This window comes from Otolemur garnettii, unplaced genomic scaffold (genome assembly GCF_000181295.1).
Source record: "Otolemur garnettii isolate 467f Iridium unplaced genomic scaffold, OtoGar3 scaffold00006, whole genome shotgun sequence".
Classification (NCBI taxonomy): domain Eukaryota; kingdom Metazoa; phylum Chordata; class Mammalia; order Primates; family Galagidae; genus Otolemur; species Otolemur garnettii.
Genome location: NW_003852401.1, coordinates 21361952 through 21374901, shown reverse-complemented (window position 1 = coordinate 21374901; position 12950 = coordinate 21361952). Strand labels below are relative to the sequence as shown.

At 40.1% G+C, this 12950-nt stretch overlaps 1 protein-coding gene across 1 annotated transcript in view; it reads left to right on the top strand.

Annotated features, from left to right (window-relative positions):
- PDCD1LG2 (programmed cell death 1 ligand 2) overlaps positions 1 to 9220 on the top strand; it is a 56708-nt gene extending 47488 nt beyond the window's left edge. The window contains exon 7 of the mRNA XM_003783041.2: positions 8888 to 9220. Coding sequence (XP_003783089.2) covers positions 8888 to 8893 — 6 coding nt within the window. The 3' untranslated portion in view covers positions 8894 to 9220. The remainder of the gene's footprint in view (positions 1 to 8887) is intronic.
- Positions 9221 to 12950: the final 3730 nt, after the last annotated feature.

The following is a 12950-nucleotide window of genomic DNA, read 5'->3' as shown; positions in this document are numbered from 1 at the left end:
ATCACAAGCATTTTTAATTTTTTTTATTATGGGTACATAAGAACTAATTTAACATTTTAGTTAGTAACTCCTGGGAGAGATGGGGAACAGGACATGAAGGTATTATTTTGGAATGGAGAGATCATTCTGAGCTTCAGTATTTGGAAAGCTAAGAAAGAAAACTAGTTCCTATTGTTGGAGTAAGGAGCACTGTACACCAATCAGGCTTCTCCAGAGAAACAGAACCAATGGTAGTAGAGTGAGGAGAGAGACAGACAGAGAGAGTGTATGTGCGTGCTCATGAGAGAGACAGAGAGAGAGAGATTGAGAGTCAATCCCATTTACAAGAACTACCAAAAAAAAAAAAAAAAAACATAGGAATAAATTTAACCAAGGAGGTGAAAGATCTCTACAAGGAAAACCACAGAACACTGGTAAAAAGAATTAAAGAGGATATAAAAAATGGGAAAACATCTCACCCTCACAGATTGGGGGAATCTTGTTAAGATAATCATACCACCCTCAAACAATCTGCAGATTCAATGTAATCCCTATCAAAATACCATCATCCTTTTTCACAGAAATAGAAAAAAAATACTAAAATTTGTATGGAACCAAAAAAGAGCCTGAATAGCCAACACAATGCTGAGTAAAAAGAACAAACTACATGTCTTTAAAATATATTACAAGACTATAGTAACCAAAACAGTATGGTATTTGCATAAAAACAGACACATGGACCAATAGAACAGAATAGGGAACCGAGAAATAAATTCATATGTTTACAGCTGACTGATTTTTGGCATAGTCACCAAGAACATACATCGGGAAAAGGATAACCTCTTCAATAAATGGTAATAGAAAAATTGTATATGCATGTACAAAGGAATGAAACTAGAGCCCTATCTCTCACTATATACAAAAATCAACTTAAAATGGATCAAAGACTTAAAGGTCAGATCCAAAACTACCCAAAGAAAACTTAGGGAAAACACTTCAGGACATTGGCCTAAGTAAAGATTTTATGGCTATGACCTCAAAAACATAGGCAACAAAATCAAAATAGATACATGGAAGTATATTAAACTAAGAAGCTCTTCACAGCAAAGGAAACAATTAACACACCAAAGAAAATGGGAGAAAATATTTGTAAACTATTCATCCAACCTGGGACTAATATTCAGAATATACAAAGAAGTCAAACATCTGAACAGTAGAAAAAAATAATAATAATCCCATATAAAATGGGGAAAACACATGACTAGGCATTTCTCATTAAAAGATATACAAATGGCCAACATCTATATGGCAAAAATGCTCAGTATCTCTAATCATCAGAGAAATACACATCAAAACCACAATGAGGCTCAGCGCCTGTGTCTCATGTGGCTAAGGCGCCAGCCACATACACCCAAGGTGGCGGGTTCGAATCCAGCCCAGGCCTGCCAACAACAATGATGGCTGCAACCAAAAAGTAGCCGGGCACTGTGGTGGGCCTGTAGTCCCAACTACTCGGGAGGCTGAGGCAGGAGACTCGCTTGAGCCCAGGAGTTGGAAGTTGCTGTGATGCCACAGCACTCTACCTAGGGGGACAGCTTGAGGTTCTGTCAAAAAAAAAAAAAAAAAAAACACAATAAGAAATCATCTTACCCCAGTTAGAATGGCTATAATTAAAAAGGCAAAAAGTAATAGATGCAGATAAGGATACAGAGAAAAGGAAATGCTTATACTAATGTAAATTAGTACACTATTATGGAAAATAGTATGGAGATTTCTCAAAAAGCTAAAAGAACTACCATACACAGAAATCCCAGTACTGTATATTTATCCAAAGGAAAAGAAATCAGTATATCAAAGGGATACCTGCATGCACATGTTTATTGCCGAACTATTCACAAGTGATGTATAGGAAACTCCTGCCCCATTTTATAGGTGAGGAATCTAAACAGGGGAAAGTTGAAAAGCTTGCCCAGGGTCACATGGCTACTAAATATAAGAGCCAGTAAATTGTTCCAGGTTTCCAAGTCTAGGGTCCACACATATATACACTGCGTGTCTTTTGCTTAATCGGTAAGAATCTGTCCCATGACTCATACCTCTTTATTTTTTCTCTGAATTATATGTAAAGTCTATACCACTTTTTAAATGTATTTGTTTATACACAGAGTGGATAAAAATATATATCCCTCACGAACACATGATTACAGCATTATTTTCTGACTGTTTCTGTCTATATTGTACATGTCTACCTGGTCAATGTAATGAAAAGAGATTGTCTATGCTTCTTATAGCTTACTCTGTGATAAAGTTAAAGAATTTTCACCAAATTTGGCTCGCTACTAAGAAAGAAATAACCTATAACAACTTTGAGAACATTTTTTCTGAGTATAAAAAGAAAAAAATAAAATAAAAATATTTTGTAATTCATTTCCCAGAAATTATCATGGTTAATTTTTATTTTTTTAAGACACAGAATCTCATTTTGTCACTCAGGCTGGAGTGCTGTGGCATGATCATAGCTCACTGCAACCTCCAACTCCTGGGCTCAGCCTCCTGAGTAGCTAAGACTACAGGCATGCACCACCATGCTTAGCTAATTTTTTTATTTTTGTAGAGCTGGAGTTTGACTATATGGTCCAGACTGGTTTCAAACTCCTGGCCTCTCCCACCACAGCCTCCCCAAAGTGTTGGGATTATAGGTGTGAGCCATCATGCTTGGCCCATGGTTAATATTTTGATATTTCTCAGGCCCAGCCAGCTCAGGGCTCTCATTCTTTCACGTACTTTCTCTGCAACCCTAGTTCTACCTCACCCTGAAATCATTTATTATGAGGAAAGTGTCCAGGTTTAGGTTGCCCAGGGGCCATCTTGCACCCTGATATTCTGACTCAGCATCATCTTGAGAAATGGCATCATGGGACTTGGCCTGGGCATGCCATTGCACGTACTTCTGACAAGACTTTTATTCAGAAGAGTATTTTCACTTCCCATTTAAGAAGGGAAGGGCTGGAGGGTGGGGTTGCTAACACCTGTAATCCTAACACTGTGGGAGTGGATTACTTTAGGCTAGTCTCAAACTCCTGAGCAAGAGCAAGACTTTGTGTCTACTAAAATAGAAAGGAAAAAAAAAATTAGCTGGGCTTTGAGGCAGGTGCTTGTAGCCCCAGCTACTCAGGAGGCTGATGCAAGAGGATGGCGTGAGCCCAAGAGTTTGAGGTTGCTGTGAACCATAGCACTTCACCCAGGGTGACAGAATGAGACTCTGCCTCCAAAAAAGAAGGGAAGGGCTTACTAGTTTTGCTTCACTAACCAACAACTGAAGTGACACCTGATTATTTTGAATGTACCTAGTATGTTAAGCAATAGCTGCTCAGAGCTGGGTTTGCCACTCTATGGCTCTGCCCCTAGACAGTTTTTATTCTTATGGGAATCTATATTCCTGTCCCCACAACTGGGCCTTCAAGGCCTTAACTTTAATATTGCAAAATAAAAATGCTCAGATAAAACAAAATGTGGCCAAAGGTCAAAGAGAGCTCATTCCCACCTTTCTCCATGGTGGCTGTGGAGGTGGTTAGTGTTGTGTCATCATGTCTGGGATGTCTTGCCTTTATGCACACCATAGGATGCTCTTCTCTGTAATTAATTTGTAGTTGGGTGTGGTCATGTAACTTGCTTTGGCCAATTAAATGTAAGAATAAGTGATGTGTATTATTTCTGGGTGGAAGATGTAAGAGCCGGCACCTGCTTTGCCTGTTTTCTTTTTCCATCTGGCCTAGTGGCCAGCAACATTCTAGACAGTGATTTCTACATCAGCCTCCATCTCTGAGTAACTAACATTAACAAAGCACCCTACTAACCTTCCACATACATGGAACATTAGCAAGAATAACCTTTGTTTATACACTGATTTGTTACTACAGCATAACCTAGTCTATTCTGACTGATACAATAGGGGGAAACTGGAATTTATACTCAATAGACTTTGTGTTGCCATTGAAAATTCTATTTCTGAGCAATAAAGATGTAGGGACATGTTTTCTATATAATAAAAAATAGGAAAAATAGTAAGATATAAAAATATACTTATCATATCATTCATCTTCTACTAAAAATGTTTTGATGGCCTCTTTGCCTACTTGCCCTGCTGGTGGAGGACCATTCGCTGTCTATGGTGAATGTATCTTGCTCTGTAAGCCTATGTTAGTCTTACTCTGTCAACCTACCTTTCTCTTCTCCAATAAACTTTGTTTTATGCTTGCCTTTAAAAAAAAAAAAAGGTTTTTACATACCACCCATACCACCTTCTTCAGAGAAATAGAAGTAAAAACATAAAAATGCTCAGAATCATTGTATTCAGGTTATGGAACCTTATAGCATTTTCTGCTTTTATGTTTCCTGAACTTTCTTTGTACCTTATTACATTTTTACGTGCCTCAGTGTATTATTTTTAAGTACCCTTGGATGCCTGTTAGATGAAGAGCGATGGTTACTGAAGCTATTTTAATCATCCACACTCACTTCTAGAGGGAGTAGCCACTGCATTCTATAGAACTCTCCATTGCTCTTTAAGGGAGGGCAATGCTACACCTTCTTTAAAGCCCACCTACCAAAGTCTTAGTTGTCTTCAAAGATTCCTGACAGCCAAGCTATAAAAGATGTCTACATCCAAGGATTTAAAAGATAAGGTGATTTGTATAAAGTCATCTCATAGCTTAGTGGTAGAATTGGAACTAAAATTCAAGTGGTAAAATTGGAACTAAAATTCAAAGGGCTGAGAGTCTTTGTCTGTGTCATTCTTCCCTTTGCATTTATGGAAATTATTCTTATGTCTAACCATACTTGTGTTGCTATTTGGGACCATGTCCTCTTGCTCTTAGGCAGATAATCAAACCGTCAACCAGAAAAACTTCAGGAGTAGACTCTGGTACCATAGATATGTATCATGCTTCCTCTTAAAAAAAAAAAAGAGTTATTCTCATCATCAAGCCTTGGTTTGTTAGGGCTTACAGATCATGTAGCCTAGCTTCCTCATTTTAGAGATGGTAATATTGGAGCTAAAAGATATTGTCTTCCTTGAGTGAAATGTGGCAGACAAAAAGAAAAAAATCAAAAAAAGTCTTGCGATTCCCAATACGGTGTTATTCATTTATTCATTTATTTACTTACAAATGTGTAGTAAGTATCTGCTATTTGCAAAACTCTGTAAGGCCACATGAGAATGATAAAGGTGAACTAAACATATTATAATATCAGTCATCAAAGAGTCTTAGCAATCAAGTAATAAGGACACAATACTCAAAAACTGTTCTCATCAGTCTAATTTGGGTCAAAATTAAAATAAAAGAGGACAACTTTCTATATACACTCTAGCAAGGGGTCCTCTATGTGTTTTATTTTTTTGTTTGTTTGTTTTTGTGGTTTCCTTCTTCCTCTTAAGAACTTCCACCTGAGCACTGACCACAATCTCAGCATTCCACCATGAAAGTGTTTCCTTTCTCCTTCCCTATTTCAGTGGTTTCCAGTTGTTTTCTTTTACCATTATAGTCCTTTTCAAAAGTAAATATTAGACAGAACTTTGGTGGAATTAGAGTGGAGGATATAAACACCCTATCATATGTCACTGCAAAGGTTCTAAGTACTTTGTGCTTCTTGGAACATATTTGGAAAATCAGATAACTCTCAAATTATCCCTTTATTTTGACGCCCACCTTACCTATTCATCCTTAAAGTCCCCAGAATGGTGTGAGAAGTCTGTGTACTTTTTATGGTTCTCTATGACTTATGCAAGGGATACAAATATACACAAAAGTTCAGAGATGGGGAAAAAATCACTTTGGGCTGGGGATAATCAGTGGAGAGAAAGGTTTCATAGAGAACATGATATTCGGACCAGACATAAATGGAAACAGCAGATTGTTCTAGCTAGAGAAAACACCCAGAAAAAAAGGCAAAGAGGTAGAAAGGTGGAGCATCTGCAAAGAGGGGCATGTGATCCTGTTTAATAGAAATCAAGGTATGAGATAAAGTGGATAGACTTTCATAGGCCTTATTGTGAACCAGGAAATCCAGGTGAAGTGTAGACTGACTTACTAGACTTGAATGCTTAGCAGGAAACAAAGGGCATGCTCAGACTCTGAGGCACATTTAATAAAAAGACTATTTACAAAGGTGTGTGCAGCATTAAGAGAAACCAGCAAGGGTTGTTGAGCATTTTGAGATTAACAAATGGCCATCCTATATCCACGTGTAAAAGAATGAAACTGGACCTGCACCTTTCTCCACTCACAAAAATCAATTCAAGATGGATAAAAGCCCTTAATCTAAGGCATGAAACAATTAAAATTCTCAAAGAAAGTGTAGGGAGGGTGGCTCGGCGCCTGTGGCTCAAGCGGCTAAGGTGCCAGTCACATACACCTAAGGTGGCGGGTTCGAATCCCCAGCCTGGGCCCTCCAAACAACAATGATGGCTGCAACCAAAAAATGGCCAGGCGTTGCGGTGGGCACCTGTAGTCCCAACTACTTGGGAGGCTGAGGCAGGAGACTCGCTTGAGCCCAGGAGTTGAAGGTTGTTGTGAGCTGTGATGCCATGGCACTCTACCCAGGGGGACAGCTTGAGGCTCCGTCTCAAAAAAAAAAAAAAAGTGTGGGGAGGGTGGTGTCTGTGGCTCAGTGAGTAAGGGCACTGGCCCAATATACCAAGGGTGGCAGGTTCAAACCCAGCCCTGGCCAAACTGCAACAAAAAAATAGCCAGGCATTGTGGCGAGCACCTATAGTCCCAGCTACTTGGGAGACTGAAGCAAGAGAATCGCCTAAGCCCAGGAGTCAGAGGTTGCTGTGAGCTGTGATGACACAGCACTCTACTGAGGGTGATAAAATGAGACTCTGTCTCTAAAAAAAAAAAAAAAAAGAAAGAAAGTGTGGGGAAAACACTGGAAGCTATCGGCCTGGGGAAGGATTTTATGAGGAAGACTTCCATGGCAATTGCAACAACAACAAAAATAAACAAATGGGACTTAATGAAACTGAAAAGCTTCTGTACAGCTAAGGTGACAACAACCAAAGCAAATAGACAACCTACACACTGGGAAAGGATATTTGCATATTTTGATTCAGACAAAACTTAATAACTAGGATCTACAGATAACTCAAATTAAAAAACATAAAAAGAGCCAACAATCCCTTAGCTCACTGGACAAGAGAGATGAATAAGACCTCCTCTAAAGAAGACAGATGAATGACTAACAAAGATATGAAAAATGCTCATCATCCCTAATTATTAGAGAAATGCAAATCAAAACCACCCTGAGATATCATCTAACCCCAGTGAGAATAGCCCTCATTACAAAGTCTCAAAACTGCAGATGCTGGCATGGATGTGGAGAGAAGGGAACACTTACACTGCTGGTGGGACTGCAAACTAATACCTTTTAGGAAGGAAGTATGAAGAACCTTCAAAGAACTCAAACTAGACCTCCCATTTGATCCTGCAATCCCATTGCTAGGCATCTACCCAGAAGAAAAAAAATCATTCTACCACAGGGACACTTGCACTAGATTGTTTATTGCAGCTCAATTTATAATCACCAAAATGTGGAAACAGCCTAAATGCCCACCAACCCAGGAATGGGTTAACAAACTGTGGTATATGTACACCATGGAATACTATTCAGCCACTAAAAAGATTGAGATTTTACATCTTTTGTATTAACCTGGATGGATGTGGAACACATTATTCTTAGTAAAGCATCACAAGTATGGAAAAACAAGAATCCTATGGGGTGGTGCCTGTAGCTCAAGTGGCTAAGGCGCCAGCCACACACACCAGAGCTGGCAGGTTAGAAACCATCCTGGGCCTGCCAAACAATGACAACTACATCCAAAAAAAATAGCCAGGAATAGTGGCAGATGCCTGTAGTCCTAGCTACTCAGGAGCTGAGGCAAGAGAATTGCTTAAACCCAGGAGTTTAAGGTTGCTGTGGGCTGTGACGCCACGGCACTCTACCCAGGGCTACAGCTTAAGGCTCTGTCTCAAAAAAAAAGAATCCTATGTACTCAATTCTGATATGAGGATAATTAAGGTCCTAGTACACGGTGGGAAGAGGAGGATGGGGAGTGTTAAGAAAGAGAAGGAGGGAGGGGATGGGGGTCAGGGGGTGTGGTACACCTTTTGGGGGTGGGACACAACTACAGGAGGGTTCTTATCTAACAAAAGCGATCAATGTAACCTGGTTCTTTGTACCCTCAATGAATCCCCATCCCTCCTCAAAAAAACCCAAAAAAACAAATGGCCATCCTCAAGCCTAAAGGAGAAGGTGGAGGGAGTAGCCACCAGAACCCTTGTGATAAGGGTTCACAGTAGGACCAGGCAGTAGCTCCTGGTCCACCTACCGGGAGCTACTGCCTTTAGTAGAGGAACAAAGTCAGCCTGCAACCTGTCTGAGAGGTTGCTGAGGATAAGATAACCCAGCGTCACTCTCTATTCACTGCAACCTTCTTTCTCCCCTAGACTGACCTCAGCCAAAGCTAGATGGAAGAGCCCAGTGATGTAGTCCACAGTCTTGCTGGGATGTGACTAGGATACAGCAGGGCAGAGAATGAGCTAATAGAAATATCCTACATAACAAGCAACTATGAAAGCTTTTCAATAGGCAAGTCCCATGAAATGTGCTCCAGTACAACTGAGCTATCTGTGGCCCACAGAATGGAGAAGGTGAGGTCTGAGCAGAGGGGTTGAAGCCCTGGACTAGGGCAGTGGTAGCAGGAAAAGAAAAGTTTTAAACCATTCTGCCTCCAGATAGACAATATTTTTTTTTTTAAATGGTTTCTCGTTCCATTTTAAATTGTAGAGGTTATATGTTTTCTAATCAGATAAAATGATTTTTCTTCTTTGTGGACTTTTCTTCCTAGATCTGAACCTGTGGTATTAGGAGCCCGGGTGACCTGATGGACTATCCTCAGGAGGCTTCTGGTCTCTGAAGAAGAATCCACTGGCCTGAAGAGCTTGCCACTTTCACTTTTCAAGTGCCTTTGGATGACCCAGCACTTTAATCTGGAGCCTGCGACAAGACTAGGCAGCACCAGCTCCTGCGTGCACAGAATTCAAGCAGCCTGCCCTTTCACTGACCCTAGCTCTTACCTCTGCAGCCTGTGGCCCTGAGCATGCACTATTGCACTTTAGAAAACTACCCCACTGGATCCTGGAACCCAGTGAGGGTCTGAAGGCTCCTTCTTGCTGCCAGACTGAAAACAAAGGAAATTATTTCTCCCTAAATTTCCAAAGTGATTTCCAGAAGCCAAGATATATGGAAATTTCCAGTTACATTAACAGACAGAGCCTATTGTGACTATAAGCTCACAGACAGGGCTTTGTACAGACTTGAGCCATGATGTTTTATGGCTTGCTGGAAATCTTGGTAGCATCTGAAGCTGTTCTCATTAACAGAAAGCATTTAAGTACACATCAAGTGTGCAGATTGTGGGGTAAAGACATCAGCATTTTGTGTTGTTGAGGTATACATCACAAAGCATTTGTTTTAACATGGGCTGAAATGATATCTAACATTTTTCGTTTTTAACTACATCTTTCCTTTAAAAATTCTTATTTTTTTAACCTTAGAAATCAATGATGCATTTCAAAATATATACTTCAGAAATATTTGGCATGCAAATATGTTGTGCCTGCAGAGATTTCAGATGAGAAGCTATAATGGTCAAAGCCCCAAACTAAGGTTCCTTTTCTGGTTCTCTATATAACTTTAAACTTAACCTTTCTGTGCCTCAGTTTCCACATCTGTGACATGGTGATGCTGACTAGTCAAGGCTTTTGATGGCTGGCGGTAATGAAATCCCTACAAGATCCCACTTATAGACCATCCTCAAGCCTAAAAGAGAAGGTGAAGGGAGCAGCTACCAGAACCCTGGTGATAATGGCAGGAGAGAGTAAATGAACTACCATGTGACAGCTGTGACTTCTTCAAGTGATTGGACTAAATCATCCTACCCATCAATGACCTTTCTTTCTTTGGTTTTTCAAACCAGTCAGTCATAAGGCCTGGAAATAGTGCCATTGAAGGACCTAGAAGGTCACATGTGGCCTTAAGGCCAGCTGCAGGTTCCCCAAACCAGTTCCAGACTACCAAATAGCACAAGGCGAATCAGCTCCAGGATCCTGAAATCTGGGGTTTGTCCAAGCCGGGAGATGGTAGGGTAGGAAGTGGGGAAGGGAGCTTAAGGCATTGTGTCTTAGCTTGAGAAATATTCTATACTATAGCATACCGTCTCAAAACTTAATTTTAACATTTATCAAGTACTTACTATGTGCTCAATAGCTAACCTTTTTGTACACACTATTGTAATTTGGAATGAATCCTATGAAAACCTTCTAGAAAAGGCACTACTAATGTCTCTATTTTACAGATAAGAAAACTGAGGCACGGAGAGATTAAGTATTTTGATTAAGGTTGCCTGTTCTGTATTAAAGGGACAGTGCTAAGGCAATGAACCTATATTCATTACGCCCTATAGTGTGCCCTGCTTTCCTACCAGATGGGACTTTAAGGTAGGATTTGGCAGGTTACATGCACCCCTGTGGTCTCTTTGCTGGTCAAGGATTAATTTTATTTTTACTTTTTCTAGGGAGGTGGTCTAGGAGGGTGGGTGGAGTACAGATGCTGGCATCAGAGATTCAAACCTCAGCCCAACTATGTATGAGTTGCACAACTTTGTACGTACCAGTTGATCTCTCTGAGCATGTTTCCTTACCTAAACAAATAAATAAAATAAGAAAAGTAGTTTGCACATCCCTTTGTCAGGCCTATAGTATGTGTAGCACGTGGTAAATGCTTACAAATATCAAGTCTCACTGGTATTCCCCCTGTGTACCAACCACTATCCCTTGCTAAATAGGGAATGCCCAGGAAATTATCAAGCCCATCTATCTGAAGGAGATTTCTCCTAGGGGAGCCCTGAGGTGTGCTCTCTGAGAAATTTCTAGCCTAATTATATCAGATGGAGTTTATGTCCCAGGGCTCTCCTGTAAATACCACATTCCCCAGCAAGGTCAAAGGTCCTTAAGTATGCCTGATACTGACCCCTCCACCCAGAATACCTCCGTCTGGGCCCTCAATCCTCCCAAGCAAAATCCTGTCCATCCTTGCAGACACCAGCTCTGCCAGGAAATATTTTCTGATTTTCTCCAACTGAATATGAGCTCTTTCCTTTGGGCACAGCAGTGCTTTCTTTGTCCCTCTCTGAAAGCAATCATCTTTCTCAGTTTTAATCATGAGGATTTAAGCACATGCTTTATCTTCCCTTTGGACTCCGGCGGGGGGAGAGGGGGTTGTAATTCCCACAGTACCATGTTTGTGACAGGAGCCTTGTGTACCATCCGCTCCTCATTATATATTGAAGAAAATGGTTATAATTAACACTCTTACTTTGTATGCCCTTCATTTGATTGGCTAAAAAGCGTATAATGACAATCCTTAGAATAAAAGAGCTAGATGAATTCTAAGTCTTTTTCTTTTATTATATCCTTTACAAAGGGAGCAAAAATAGCATTCAGGAGTTTGAGGAACTGAGAAAGACCAAACATACAAAAGTCACCTATGACTAATCATCCAAGCAGAAAAATTTTCACTTTTGCTGTTTGCTTTTGCACTTATCTATTTACATAAATTTGGATATAATTGTAACATCAGTTTCTATCCTTTTTAAAATTTTTTAACCACCATAAGCTCACACCTATGTTACTGACTAGCCTTCTTAATTACCATTTTAATGGTTGTATGATATTCTATTGGGCAGAGGGGACAGGTTTAATTAACCATTCCTCTATCAAAGGAGGGTTATGGCTGCTTCTGATTTACTGCCATTTTAGTTAAAACTTTTGTACTAGATATCCTCAATTTACCCCTCGGCCCCATCTGCTCTTCAGCATCAATGGGCTCCCTTACCGTCTGGCTTCTGATAGGCATCAGCCAATGGGGACACTGGCAAGAGAAGAGAGAATGGGAGAAGGGTCATGTTGAGGTCTTTATTCTCCAAGCTCTCCCTCTCCCTGGTCATTGCTGGCAGGATTAGTCACTCAACCAAAGGTCACAGCTCCTATGTAATGACCCTTTCTTCATGATTCCCTCTGCATCTGGCTTCCAGTAACTGCTCCCTCCCTTCCCCTTTTCAGGCCTGGGTGCCTAAGTGTTCCCCTACACACACACACACACACACACACACACACACACACACACGCCCTCTTCCTGCCAGTCCTGGGGTACTGAGCTATTCCTTAGCATTCCTTGCACCCAGCCCACACCTCTGTAAAGAGTCCCTTTAATTAATTATTCCTATTATCCTGTCCAATGCCCTAAGAGATATATCAGACTATTTCAGATAAAACATGTCTTTTTACACCTAATTTTGCTAGGATGAATACCAGAAAAGGGAATTACGGAATCAAAGAGCAGGAATGCTTTTAAGGCACTTTGACAATCACATGGTCAACTTGCTTTTGAAAAGATCTGTTTCCCTTGCTTCCTACATCTTCCTTCCAGCCTCAGAATTTTTTTTTATAATATAATTTTGCTTATTCAATAGACTTTTTAAGATAGCAATTTGTGGTGATTTAAGTTTCAGGGGTCACTCTCAAGTTTTCTTCTAAATCATAATTCTTCATGTGCCTATTTTTTAGTTTGGAGTTTGTCCATGTTTAAATCTGCTCCTCCCTCCCCACTCACTCTCTAAATGTATGGTCTATTTACTTAGTAATTTATTCTTTTAAACAGATTATTTGAATTTTTCAAGCCTCAGTATCTTCATTTGTATATAGATACACTAATAATAATACTTCTCTTACAAGATTATTGTGCAAATTAAATGAAATTAAGCCCCCACCACATAAAGATCATCTAATAAACATGAAGGCCTTTCTCCTTAATGAATATGTTGAATTCATTTAATACATTGTCAATTTATT